This window comes from Pangasianodon hypophthalmus, chromosome 3 (genome assembly GCF_027358585.1).
Source record: "Pangasianodon hypophthalmus isolate fPanHyp1 chromosome 3, fPanHyp1.pri, whole genome shotgun sequence".
In the NCBI taxonomy this organism is placed as follows: Eukaryota; Metazoa; Chordata; class Actinopteri; order Siluriformes; family Pangasiidae; genus Pangasianodon; species Pangasianodon hypophthalmus.
The window spans coordinates 28,627,305-28,640,233 of record NC_069712.1 but is presented as its reverse complement, the minus strand read 5'-3'; the positions used below and the strand labels follow the sequence as shown (position 1 = coordinate 28,640,233).

General features: G+C 39.4%; 1 protein-coding gene across 4 annotated transcripts in view; it reads right to left on the bottom strand.

Moving 5' to 3' along the window:
• pde10a (phosphodiesterase 10A) overlaps positions 1-12,929 on the bottom strand; it is a 103,498-nt gene that overhangs the window by 55,849 nt on the left and 34,720 nt on the right. The window contains exon 1 of one of the 4 annotated variants that reach the window (XM_026939540.3): positions 10,783-11,767. The exons of the other annotated variants lie outside the window; for them this stretch is intronic. Coding sequence (XP_026795341.2) covers positions 10,783-10,846 — 64 coding nt within the window. The 5' untranslated portion in view covers positions 10,847-11,767. Of the gene's footprint in view, positions 1-10,782; positions 11,768-12,929 lie in introns of those variants that run through there. 4 annotated transcript variants of the gene reach the window in all.

The window sequence follows — 12,929 nt, the reverse complement described above, 5'->3', positions numbered from 1 at the left end:
CAACCAGTATCTCAGAGTGGGTCCAGTGTCACCATGCTGACACTGGCTGAAGCCATCCAGCTGACCAAGGACCACAAGTTCCAGAGAACTCCGAACTCCTACCCACCCTGAGAATATCACTGACCAGCACCCCTCTAAAAGAAAAGTCTTTTGGGGCTGCAGTGAAGCCCTGGTAGATTAAGGCTGCAAGCAGGTCCTGATCCACCAAAGCCTGATTCAAGACAAGGTATTGCAAAAGTGTTAAGAGTAGAAGGTGAAGTGTATTCATGGTACAAGAGCATAAAAGATAGGTGGCAGTTAGTCCTCACCTTTTCCACCCAGTAATTTTGGGAACGGCCAGTGTGTCCATCAGTTACCAGTGGACTGGATGGGTCCCAGCAAGTAAAGCAGTGTGAAGTTTTCCCAGCTTTGACAGCAGACAAACTTCCTGGTATGATACATGACTGTGACCAAGCAGGGGTGAGCAACAAGACCGGCCGCTGGCAGATTCCCTTATCACCACAGTCCACCTTGTTTTGTTCACACTAGTTTGTCAGGTTTCCACTTGGGCTTTTCAGCACACCTGTTATGTTTCAACGACCGTTGGATTGGGTGCTACTGAATGCTTCCATTCGGTCTTTTTAGAGCACCGACTATGTTTCAAGGTTATTGGACTGAGTGCTGAGGCCTCACAGTGCATATGCTGTTGTGTATTTAGAGAACATAATTATGTACAGTAACAATTAGCAGCAGCATACGAAGGCAGTCCTAAAGTCCTTGAGACAAGCTGACCTCACAACGAACCTGGTAAAATGTATCGGTATCTGGCCTTCCACTTGGGGGCAATTCAATTCAATTTTATTTGTATAGTGCTTTTAACCATGGCCACTGGCACACAGCAGCTTTACAGAAATATATACATTCAAGATATAAATTTTAAACTTAGAAATTTATCCCTAATGAGCAAGCCAGAGACGACGGTGGCAAGGAAAAACTCCCTGTGAAGATATGAGGAAGATACCTTGAGAGGAACCAGACTCAAAAGGGAACCCATCCTCATCTGGGTGACAACGAATAGTGCAAATATAAATAATTCCCTTCAACAACTGTGTACTACATGGTCAACAGGTGCAATTGGGTAAACAGGAAATTCATTATAGTTTTCACATTAAGTTATCATATCATGAAGATAACAACTGTTCATGGATGGAGACTTGACTGCAAAACTGTTTGTGGCAAGTGCAGTCCCAAAGCTATCACAGCAATTGTAGTCCTAAGCCATCATAGCAAGTCTATTCATATCAATTGCAGTCCAAAGCCATCTTCATGGTTTTTAAGTGGTACCATCCTCAGTAATCTCATGTATCTTTAGGCTGTCCATGTGGGGCCATCCTCAGCAACAGCGAGTGATTTCCAAGTGATGAGAATCCTAACCTGATGTAGGGCATCAGGATGGATCAGGCAGGTCTAGAGCAGGAGGGCTCAGGATCACTGGTGTAAAACTATTTGATGTCGGTCCTGCATCAGGGCCTGAACAGGTTATTTGCCTGTGCAAAACAGTAGGTTATGGGCAGATGCTTCTCCAATCTGATAAGACTGTTGTGACTGTGGTCTCCCTGCGACCCAGACCAAAACGGAGGTGAGACAGTTCCGGGGGATGGCTGGGGATATTATTTTATGCCTAATTATTCAAACATCATTAGCTCACAGACCTATTTCGGTAAAAAGAGAGTGCCAGATCTGGTCCAGTGGACTTAGCAGTGCCAGCCCTAAGCCCTACTTCGTGTTTTGCAGACCAATGACAGAGGGCTGGGGGGCGTATTCTGTCCCAGGTGGTGAGGGGGAGGGTCCACCCATTGCAGTACGTCTTTCGAAAGCTCCCCTTGCATGAGCCAAAGTATATCACCATCAAAAAATAAATAAATAAAGGAGTGTCTGGCCTGCAAATAGGCAGTTCTCATTATTATTGAACAAGAGTATTGTTCTGCTCTTTCATCATCTTCAGACCATGCTCCCCTATAGTGGCACTGGCCATGGTTCCTGATGGTAGTGGCTGACTTTCTTTTTCTTCAGGTTGGGAGAGTGGATTTGGGTAGTGCTAGTGGGCCAGTGCTAGTTTTAATGACAGTGTGTACATCAATACATTCAAGAAGGCATAGGTGGCAAGGAGGCCTGTCATGTGTAACAAAAAAAAAAAAAATTAACCTACATTTTTAACCAACATATGTAAATCAAATATACCATTGGAACCACTGGACTAGGCATGGTCCGAGGAAAAATGTAGCTTTCACTAACTAAAGGGGGTCCCTCAGCATCATTCCCTCACACAGGTAGCATGTGGTGTATTGAAAGTTATCATTATTTTATTTCTCTGATTATTGCTTTTCTGTAGTCACCTTACTATATTCCACAGAACTTCCACTTCCTACTGTTTTGCACAGGCAAATAACCTGTTCAGGCCCTGATGCAAGACTAACATCAAATACTTTTACATCTCTCGACTACCAGACAACTACTTCTATGCGATAAGCTTTTGTGATATTTCTAGATAGACTAATATTGGTGTTATACAGTTCCTTGTGTTTAGATACGGATAAAAGTATGCCTTCTTCCATATTTCACTACTTGCGAGAACAACTAGATGTGCCTATTGCTCACCTATTGGCTGAAGAGCATCGCACAAAAGCTGAACTTTGAATAACCCTGTACGTGGACCTCTGAAATTCAGTTTTGCACTGCTCTCGTCTGTGTTTGTATCCATCACTGAGCTCAGCTGTGTCTGTACCATGAATCCTACTGAAAATATGAGTGTTTGACATATACACTAAACTCTGATTACTAAATAATTAATCTCTATATGATCACTATGAGATTTGTCACGGTAGTGGAATTTAATCCAAGTTATCAGCAATATTGGTGAAACATTATTACAGATGAGCTTCGACACACTGTGCCTTAGAAGCTACCATATAAGAAAAATTATTAACAATTATACAACAGTTAAGTCCGGGCCACTAATTTGATTGGATGAGCGGCATTCCAAGAGTGCTTACATTTAGTACTGGGACGTTTCACTGTTTGTATCACTCCACTTGTCCTTGTTTGCCACATAAAATTCTACTTCCTAGTTTGAAAAGTGAGTGTAGCTTCTTTGGGATCTATTTCTGCTAGCAGAGAAAAAATAAATTAAACATTTGGCCATATTGTGGCCAAAATGTCAGTTTCTTGATATTAATTTCTTGTTTAATTAATTTCTTGAACTGCTGTATAAAAGCAACATCACTCAGCTGAATTCAGTACTATCAAAATACAACATACATGACCCACTTAAAACATTTAAGCCACAAAAACAGGAAATTATTTTTCTCACTCTCCACCTTTGCACTGTGATGTGTATATCATAATAAAATTGAAGTTGGTTGACTGTTGACTGAGTGGTGAGTGAGTGTTGGATGCTGGATCAGGTGTGTGCTACTGCAGTGTTTTTGATTCCCCACTATGTGTTAGTGCATGACTTGTTATGCAGTATAACAGCTTGTTTGCAAAGAGATAAAGAGGAACAGACAAGTTGGAATAGTAGTGAAGAATAATACAAGTGATAGAATAAATGAGGAACAAGGAACAGAAGTGATGGATTTCCCCTCTTTATTATTCGAATGTACACATTTAAAACAAGAGAAATTCATTTGAGTAGGTTTGATGGCAAAACAACTGTAAGCAACTGTAAGTTGGAAGAGAATAAATTGGAGAAATTTACAAATGCATATTTAAACCCTTCTTATAAAAGGGTTAATAAAAAAAAAAGAAAAAGAAATAAAATTATATATGAAAACCTTGGGGGGTGGAAGAGTGGAGATGCATTTCTGTCTGTGTATTCAGGGTGCGGCTCAGGACTCATTGTGTAAGCTGGCTAGAATTTCAAAATGCTGACTGATGCTGATTCTGTTAGTTTCCATTTTCAAAGCTTTCCTGAAAATGAACTGAAACACTGCTCACTGCTCTTGCATCATCTGTGGTAAAACCACCACCGATAAATAATAGATGAGAACAGTACAATAAAGCATAAAACACAAATCCGGTTGTAGTGGAAGCACACTACCATTCATGGTCATTTTGATGCTGAATATCTTGTCTACACTTACAGTAGTAATTCACACAGTGAGGCTTAATCCCAAATACCTTCCTATTCACTGTGGGCAACACACAAAGTTGAGTATTCAGACCTCAAGCATTACTAAAGACTTACTACAGACCGCTACTCTGAAAGTTGCACTGGAAATGTGTGCGTGCTCCAGGGTACTCCAAAAAAAGTATATACAAGTATATGTGTGTGTATAAATACATACATGATTCTGACCTTGAACTTTAGTCAGTTTTTCTTGTGCGCCATCGTCCCAAGTGAGGAGAGGTACCTATCTGACAGTTTGATGTAACCAAAACATCTTACCCTGAAATTCATGCTTTTGTAAATGCACTTAACGAAAAATTGTGGAATACAATTAAAGGGCAATATTTAATACATAAATATGATGCTATTAATTGTCCCTTGCTTTTATGTTGCATCATATTGCAGCTGACAGCAAAGATGCATCTGCTTCTTCTGCCCGAATTTTCTCTCTCCAGATATTTGAGGTTAAACGTAAGTCCTTTTCTTTTAGAAAACCTAGTCTTGGCCACTTCTACCCAAAAAACACTCTGGCAACCTGAATTACATGCAGGTTATTTTAATAATCTGAATTGGATACACAGAAACTCAATGTTAAGCATTTGCACACGCAGACCCGGTGTTGTACTACCCATGTAGTCCACTACATGCTCAATACAATGACATGATTCAGCCACAGAAACACTATATCTCTAAATAAGTAGTTTTTGGAAATTACCTGTAATATTTTTAGACTTTGTTCATTCTTGTATTTAATTAGAAGATAGAAATATAAATTGAGAAAGAATAAAATTTAAAAAAATGAAGTTTGCCAGTAGTAACAGAGGTCTTTTCAAACATCCGGCGATCTGCTACTTTTGATTTGTAAACTAAAACGACACCAAAAATAACTTGAAAATAAATCACTGCAATATTTCCACCTAATGAAAATTACAGTACCACTCAATACTTCATAAAAAAGATGATTCACACGCTGGACAAGATGTATGCAATGCCATCACACACTTAATTTTTCAGGTTGTCCTCGAAGCTGTACATTAATGGTGTTTTTACATACGCATATCTGGGAAAACTCTCGTGGACTTATGGTTCATTTAGGTATGCAAGCACACTTGAGTGTGTATTAAAGCAGCTGATTTCTAAAGCAGTTTGACTGCAGTGAGAAAGCAATTCCAGCCTGAATCAACTCAACTACAGAAAGTGAACCAAACATGGGGAGTAGTTTGGGTTGCGGGTTAAAGGTTTGCATGGGGACTGGGAATCCCATCGCATGAAAAAAAAAAGTTTTTGCTTTCATACAGACAAAACAGGCGGTCACAAAAGTATTCAAACGGCACACAAACGCAAAACAGGCAGTCCCCTCCCAAAGTATACAAACGGCTTAGTTTTTAGATCAAAAGATGAATGAGATGAATAGATCAGAATTTCAGTTTCATTTCCTGACATTTACATCTAGATGTGTTAAACAACTTAGAAAATGTCACCTTTTGTTCGAGCCCACCCATTTTTCAAGAGATCAAAAATATTGGAACATGTGACAGACAGGTGTTTCTTGTTGCTGAGGTGTGCCCTGTTAGACGGACTGTTTAAACAATTAATAGCTCTGAATGTCTACTCTTGGTTTGAGTGCTGGGTTTTGCCTGTGAAGACTGTGTTTGTTGTCAAAAAAAGAAAAACCAACATGAGAGCTGTCTATGGGAGACAAGCTGAGAAAAGAGGGAAAATTGATCAGAGTCATTGCACAAATTGGGCATAGCCAATACAACAATTTGGAAGGTCCTGAAAAAGAAAGAAACCACTGGTGTACCAACAACCAGACATCAAACATGTCAACCAAGGAAACCAACAGCAGCCGATGACGAACACTGTGAGAGCTGTGAAAATAAGGCAAAAACAACCTCCACAGGGCGGGGGGTTGTGTAGGTATCACAACCCGCCATTCAAACAAGACTTCAAGAGCAGAAATATAGAGGCCATACCACAAGATGCAAACCACTCAAGAGCAGCAAGTATCTGAAGGCCAGACTGGAATTCACAAAGAAATACAGAGATGAGCCACAAAGGTTCTGGAACCAAGTTTAACCTCTACCAAAGTGAACGAAAGGTCAAAGTGTGGACGAAGGAAGGATCTACTCATGATCCAAAACATAAGAGCTCATCGGTCAATCACAATGGAGGTAGTGTCGTCATGCCTTGGGCTTGCATGGCTGCTTCTGGAATTCAAACTTTCGGCACAAACAGATGGAGTGGGCTTGCAAGCGGGATGTTTATGTTTTTTGCACCATTCTGTGTAAACTCTAATCAAACCAGCTCGTCTGCCACAAACAACCATGCCATGGTCAAGGTCACCGAGATGACATTTTTCCCCATTCTGATGTCTGATGCGAATATTAACCGACACTCTAACCTGTACCTGCCTGATTTCATGCACTGCACTGCTGTCACATGAATGGCTGATTTGAATAACTGCATGAATGAGCAGGTGTATCTAATAAAGTGGCCGGTAAGTGTAATTATTTAATGGTTTATTTAGCACCAGCTCTGTGTTCTCTGTGCTTTCAGGGCATACTTTTAAGAAGTATTTCCTTACATAAAAAGCATTATGTGTGATGCCACTCGTTATGGATTTGAGTGTCTCAAACAGATATTTACATATTACTGAAACTTTTTTTTTTTTTTTTGCATGGTTTCAAACATATATTTACATACTATCGAAATTCTATTAAATATAGAGAATCACAAAACAATTTTGTATTGTTTCAAAACTACTTTTCAACTGACCACCCAACAGATGTCATGTAAACTATTCATTCATTATTCAGGATTTATTTTTTTCCCCAATATAAATTATTCACAATAATATTTTTTCAAAGCAACGGAAAGATGTTTTAATAATCACTTTCAGTGTAAACATCGTCCTTTTGTAGAGTCTGTCACTTAAATTAATTTTTTTTTTTTTTTTTTTTTTTTTTTTTTAAAAAAAAAGAGTCTTGAATTTTTGTCAAGAGTTTTAAGAGGCAGCCTGTTAGTGTCTGTCATGGACATGTTCCACTAGAACTTGGAGTAAAACAAACATAAGGCCACCTCTCCAGTACAGAGGTGAGACACATACTAAAACAGCACAGTGCATTAGCGTGTTTATTCTTAATTTATTCAAGCAAGTAATTGAATTCATTTATTATTTTCTCAGTTTTATTTCTGAAAATATGAGCGATATAGATACGAAAAGCTAAATGCCTAACTCAGGATAGAGAGACACACAAATTGCATCGCCGTCTTGATGGGGCAACTTTCAAGATTGAGTCTGCTGAGTAGCATTGAATTCAGAGTGTCAAATCTAAAGCGATTTTTACCAAAAACGCCAAGACAAAGCACACAAAAAACAAGACCTCAGCAGTGATAGCTCTAACTATGTGTGTGTTTGTTTTGAGAGGTTTCATGTTTCAGGTATTTTCACATTATTCACTTAACTAAAAGTATGCAAAACCTTCATTTTTAAAAGCTGGTAAATGGCCATGCTCTAGGCAAGATAATGTGCTCCTTGATTTAAAACCATTTACCATTGTGATGTGTATTAAAGTTGGCCTGTGCGTTTCATTTCATCGTCATTCACATACAGTGACGCATTCATTGTTTCACCTGCTTGTACTTATTTTTCCCCAAGTGACTGACATCCCTGCGTCATATTCATTATATCAGACAATCACAACTTTGATCATGTGACATCACCTCTAGCCTTCCTTTCATGTCAACATGCTGCTAACTGGTTTTAAAGATACAATAGCGAGCTGGGTTGCTTATTGTGTGGGTCAAACCAGTATTTTATGCCAAGAAGCATGCTAAGCAGAATAAGAGAAAAGAAAAGCTAGTGTTAATATCAAGTCAGGATTCCAACCCTGATCAAGTTTAACTCAGCAAATTCAGGACATGCATGTCTTCTTTATTCAGCAGGACCAAAACAAGATCATTTATATTCTGCCATGTCCTGAAAGTCATTATGTCTATGATGTAAATTAGAGCTGATGAAGGTACTGAAAGAAGCCAAAATATATTAGTCATAGTTAATGTTCATAAAAGCTATGAAACGCTTACAAACTACTGAAGCAGTCTTATGACGAGATACATATTGCTTAGTAGTATTCTCTACTTTATAGAACATACTTATTTACAATGTTTTGAAATGATACAATTAGACAATTAAATGAAACATTATTTAATGTGGGTACTCATATTATATTTTCAAGAAAATGTGCCTTTCCTGAAACTTGAAAACCTATGTTGACAATTTAAAAGTGGTTTTGTTCCTGTGCTCACTATCTGATCACTATACACAAAACAAACCTTACAAAACATTTACACCTCTGAGTCTTCAAAGTGCTGTGATGCAACTTGTACCATGGTAAGCCACAAATGTGCTGCAAGTGTCTACTAGCATGAAGACTGCTGACACTCACCTGTCACTGAAACCACAACATAAACTTTTATTAGAATATACACTGCCAGTCAAAAGCTTTGAACACCCTACTGTCGCCAAGTATTACCTTTTAGCACTTTACCATTAGTTATTAGTATAAAAGACACACTTCTCTGTCCAAATGTCTTTAAACATTTGTTTCTCATTGACTTTTTTCCCTTTTCTTTTGAACAAACCATGTCTACACTTCACTAATCAGACCAGACAGGGCAAATTAAATATTGAAAAAAAATAATAATAAAAAATAAAAAAAATCTACCAAAGTCTGTGAAAACTCACAGCTGATAGGTTCTGTATCTGTACTGTATTTTTGCTCAGGTTGAGCTGCTTTTCTAACAAGGAAATAGACAGAAGTCAAATTAAGTGAAATTAAAATTGAAATTGTTCAGCAAATTAAGTGAATTTATTTTATTGGAATAATATAATCTAATCAGATGCAGCTAAAATCATTACCACTCTAATCCTGCACCTGTAGCACACCACATTTTTACCACGTTACAGTTTAATTATAGAGCTATGAGTCATGTACCTATAGACTAAACACATTTACCCTCCAAGGGCACCTGCCAGTAATAAAGCGCTCGTTTTAAAGTTTCATAGTAGAGTGAGCAGTTAATACGTTCTGCAAATATTTAGGTTTATTTAATTTTTAATAATTGCTATTCAGTATTATATTATTTGATCTGGAACTCATAGTGATTAAAGTGAAATAAAACATAAGAAACTCCAGGAGTTCAAAAACTTTCGACTGGCAGCGTACACCGACACAATCACTGATTATCAAAGCAGCTTGTATGAATAAAGCAATGACTTGTTGAGTGATACTGAATAGGCTGTGTTCAGTTTAAACATGCCGGCATGCTAAGCGCAGATAAAACAATGTACTGAAGATAACACAATATGATTAAATCTAGCTTGATTACTGGTCACATACGAACCACACCTGTTGTACTGCAACACCACTAAATCATCACTGAAGAAAGAAAAAAATTATGTTTTTTGGACAGTCTGTATATTTTTACAATAAAGTGTGCTCTCTTAGTGATGCATATAAAATATCTATAATAAGTGCATGCCACTGAAGCGAAAAGCTGTGTATAAAAAAAGAAAGAAAGAAAAACTAAAGCAGATTAGATAGCCTAACTTCCAGTTTTATACATAAAGTATTTTCATGTGTGATGATTATTTGAAGGATTTACCACTTACAAAAGCGGCTTGGAGGTTTTTGTGTAAAGGAAGCACACAGGCCTGCTCTGTATAAAAAAAAAAGAGCTCATTCAAATTTTCACAGTTGGCTAAGATTAAAAAAAAAAACAAAAAAAACCACACACTACATCATCGTGCACTGCAAAGACACAGATTATGAAAATCTACAACTTCTGTGTGTTTCAGAAGAAATCTGTTTCAGCAGGCAGCGACCAAAAACCAGCCTACTGGCAAATACATAAACAAACCAGGTGATGAGTGAGGATATGAAGCTTTCTGATAGATAGATAGATAGATAGATAGATAGCTTTCAAAATAGAGCTGATGGTGCATTAGATTAGGTTTATACCAAACCAAGGATTAGGAAGACAATTTCAGGACATGCAATTTCAACTTGGAAACTAATGAGATACATTAGGTGTATTGTTAAACAAACAAACAAACAAACAATCCTAATCAGTGAAACAAAAAGACTGAAATCTAGTGCTCCAGTGGAGAATTTTAGTTCAAAGCAGCTCTCACAAATAAATACACAACAGGGCTGGTGCCTGAATCTTAAGCAGTGATAGTACTTCTAGTCTTCACTGGACGTCTTGAACATGAAAGTTTATTTTTCTTGTCATGTTCTCAGCTGTAAATCACACAGCATGGTGTGTCTCACTGCAGCTCCTCTATAAACACTGAACAGCAAGTTACAAAGATGACTAGTGATAGCTGCATGACAGCCATGTGCTGCAGGCTATTTCCATGAACTTGCATCGGAAACTTTCTTTAAAAAAAAAAAACAAAAAAAAAACGCTCGCGCCTGCTAACTTTGAGCACTAAACTGGCAAAGCGGGCAAACACAAAAGTTTCCAAACAAGAACAAAACACAAGTACAAGAACTACAGCTGTATTTTCCAACAACCAGCAGCATGAGCCTGCTGGAGGGAGGAAACAATAACCGAAATGTACCTACTTGAGCCGAGAAAACAGTCCGCGAGCCTTCTGAAGCAGCTTGTCGAAGGCGGCCCATCTTCCATGTCGGACTGGAAAGCGCGACAGAACGGGAGAGGAGGATGAGGAGGAGGAGGAGGAGAGGAGAAAAAACTGCTGTACTCAAAAGTCTTGCTGAAGGCAGAGTCCGGCGGCTCATCAAGCCAAACGGAGAAGGAAGCGGACAATCCGGGTACCGCAGTCCGAGCCGGCTGCTAGTGAAGGGGGGGAATGCCGGAAACGGCGAAGCGCGCGCGAGCGAGGGAGCGAGCGATACCTCGTGTCTCCGCGTCCTCCTGTTCCTCGCACGAGCACAAAACTCCCGCTGATGCACAACAGCGAGCTCTTCAGCTCCTCCTCGCTTCCTGTGTGTCCGCGCGCGGAAAAATAAATAAATAGCAGAGCGTTAGAAAGGAGCTGTTAGTCGCACGCCGTGAGCGGACACACTGGCGGAGACGCAAAACTTGTCTGCGCGCGTGTGCGTGTGTGCGTGCATGTATGTGTGTGCGTGTGTGTGTGTGTGTGTGTGTGGTGTTTTCCCTGGAGTCGGGGGCTATTGGGGGCGTGATGGGAGTAATTTCACTGGGTTGGACGGGTTTTTTTTATATATATAGGAGCTCGGAATAAACGCGAGAACAGCTCGGACACATTTCATGCTCTGCGCCAAATGAAAAACTAAAATAAAATAACCCCCGAGTGTCCCCTCATTTCTTGCGTTTTCTCTCCTCTGGGCTCTGCTGCCGGTTTGCACTGCTCTCTGCTGAACGGAAATCGCCCACAGCACGATCAAAGCGATATGCAGGCATTATAATGGAGGCATTCTACTGACCGACACCGCTCCGGTGAATGAATTAACACAAGGTGGCCATAAAAGCACATTCCTGCTCGCCACACCCATATGAGCGCGATTACACGGAGCCATAAGTAGAAGTCAAACTGTTTGCTAGTGCTGCAGCAGGCGGTCTGATGCGCTCCTTACGTCAGCACGCGTCAGTCTCCCTTTCTCTCTCTGTGTGTGTGTGTGTGAGAGAGAGAGAGAGAGTGTGTGTGTGTGTGTGTGTGTGTGTGTGTGTGTGAGAGAGAGAGAGAGAGAGAGAGAGAGAGAGTGTGTGTGTGTGTGTGTGTGTGTGTGAGTGTGTGTGTGTGAGAGAGAGAGAGAGAGCGGTGTGTGTGTGTGTGTGTGTGTGTGTGTGAGACAGAGAGAGGTGTGTGAGAGAGAGCTCGCTCGCGACATTTTTTTAAAAATTACTTTTCATATTTATGCCATGTTGCATCAAAACATTTTTCTAACACAATGTTCAATTATACAAAATAAAAGATTAATCTTCTTACATTCAATTAACACTGAAATGTAAATGAACAGAAAAGTCATTCCTCCAGTAAATAACTTCTGTGCACAGGTTACACCTATAGAAAGCAATGCACTAAACAGGTCAAAAAATACACGCAAAAATCCTCACCAGATTTCTATTAATAGCCTGTGTTGTTTTATTTGCCCAGGTTCAACATTGCACACTGCATAGAAATGATGCTGCAGTAGTATTTTTGATATTACAGCTATGCAAAGGGAAAAAACAGCAAATACTATATAAAAAAAAGTGCAGTTTTAACATGATATCCCTCTCCTGCATGTACACTACATAACAGCGGTTTAGAAATGTAGGTGTATTTATTTGTAAAATCAGAACATGCTTCATCACAGGAAGGTTAACTACTAGAGAACAGCCTACTAGGGAACACCCATCCATCTTGTGGTGTTAAATTATCCTACAGTTGATTCAATTGATTATTACACTGTGATAATAAACCAGAACTCGCACACTCTGGCGATGTTATCAATCTGCTTTTGCTTGCATGAGAAACTCCACTTGGTTATTTAAAACACACAGACATTTGCCATCCAGTCCTTTGTAATTATCACATGCGTTTGGTTTCTGTTCCACGAGTCGTGTTTTTTTAAACTTTGAGGTTTACTCAAAGGATTTCCTGTGTCATTTTTTTGACGTCCTACTGACGTCTTTCAGGCCCGCACACGGCTCACAAAAACGGTAAGATGTTTCTTAAATCTGAGCAATTCAGTGTCAGTGGGTAAACTCAGTTAGCGCAAAAGGTGTTTAGTTAGTTAATCTA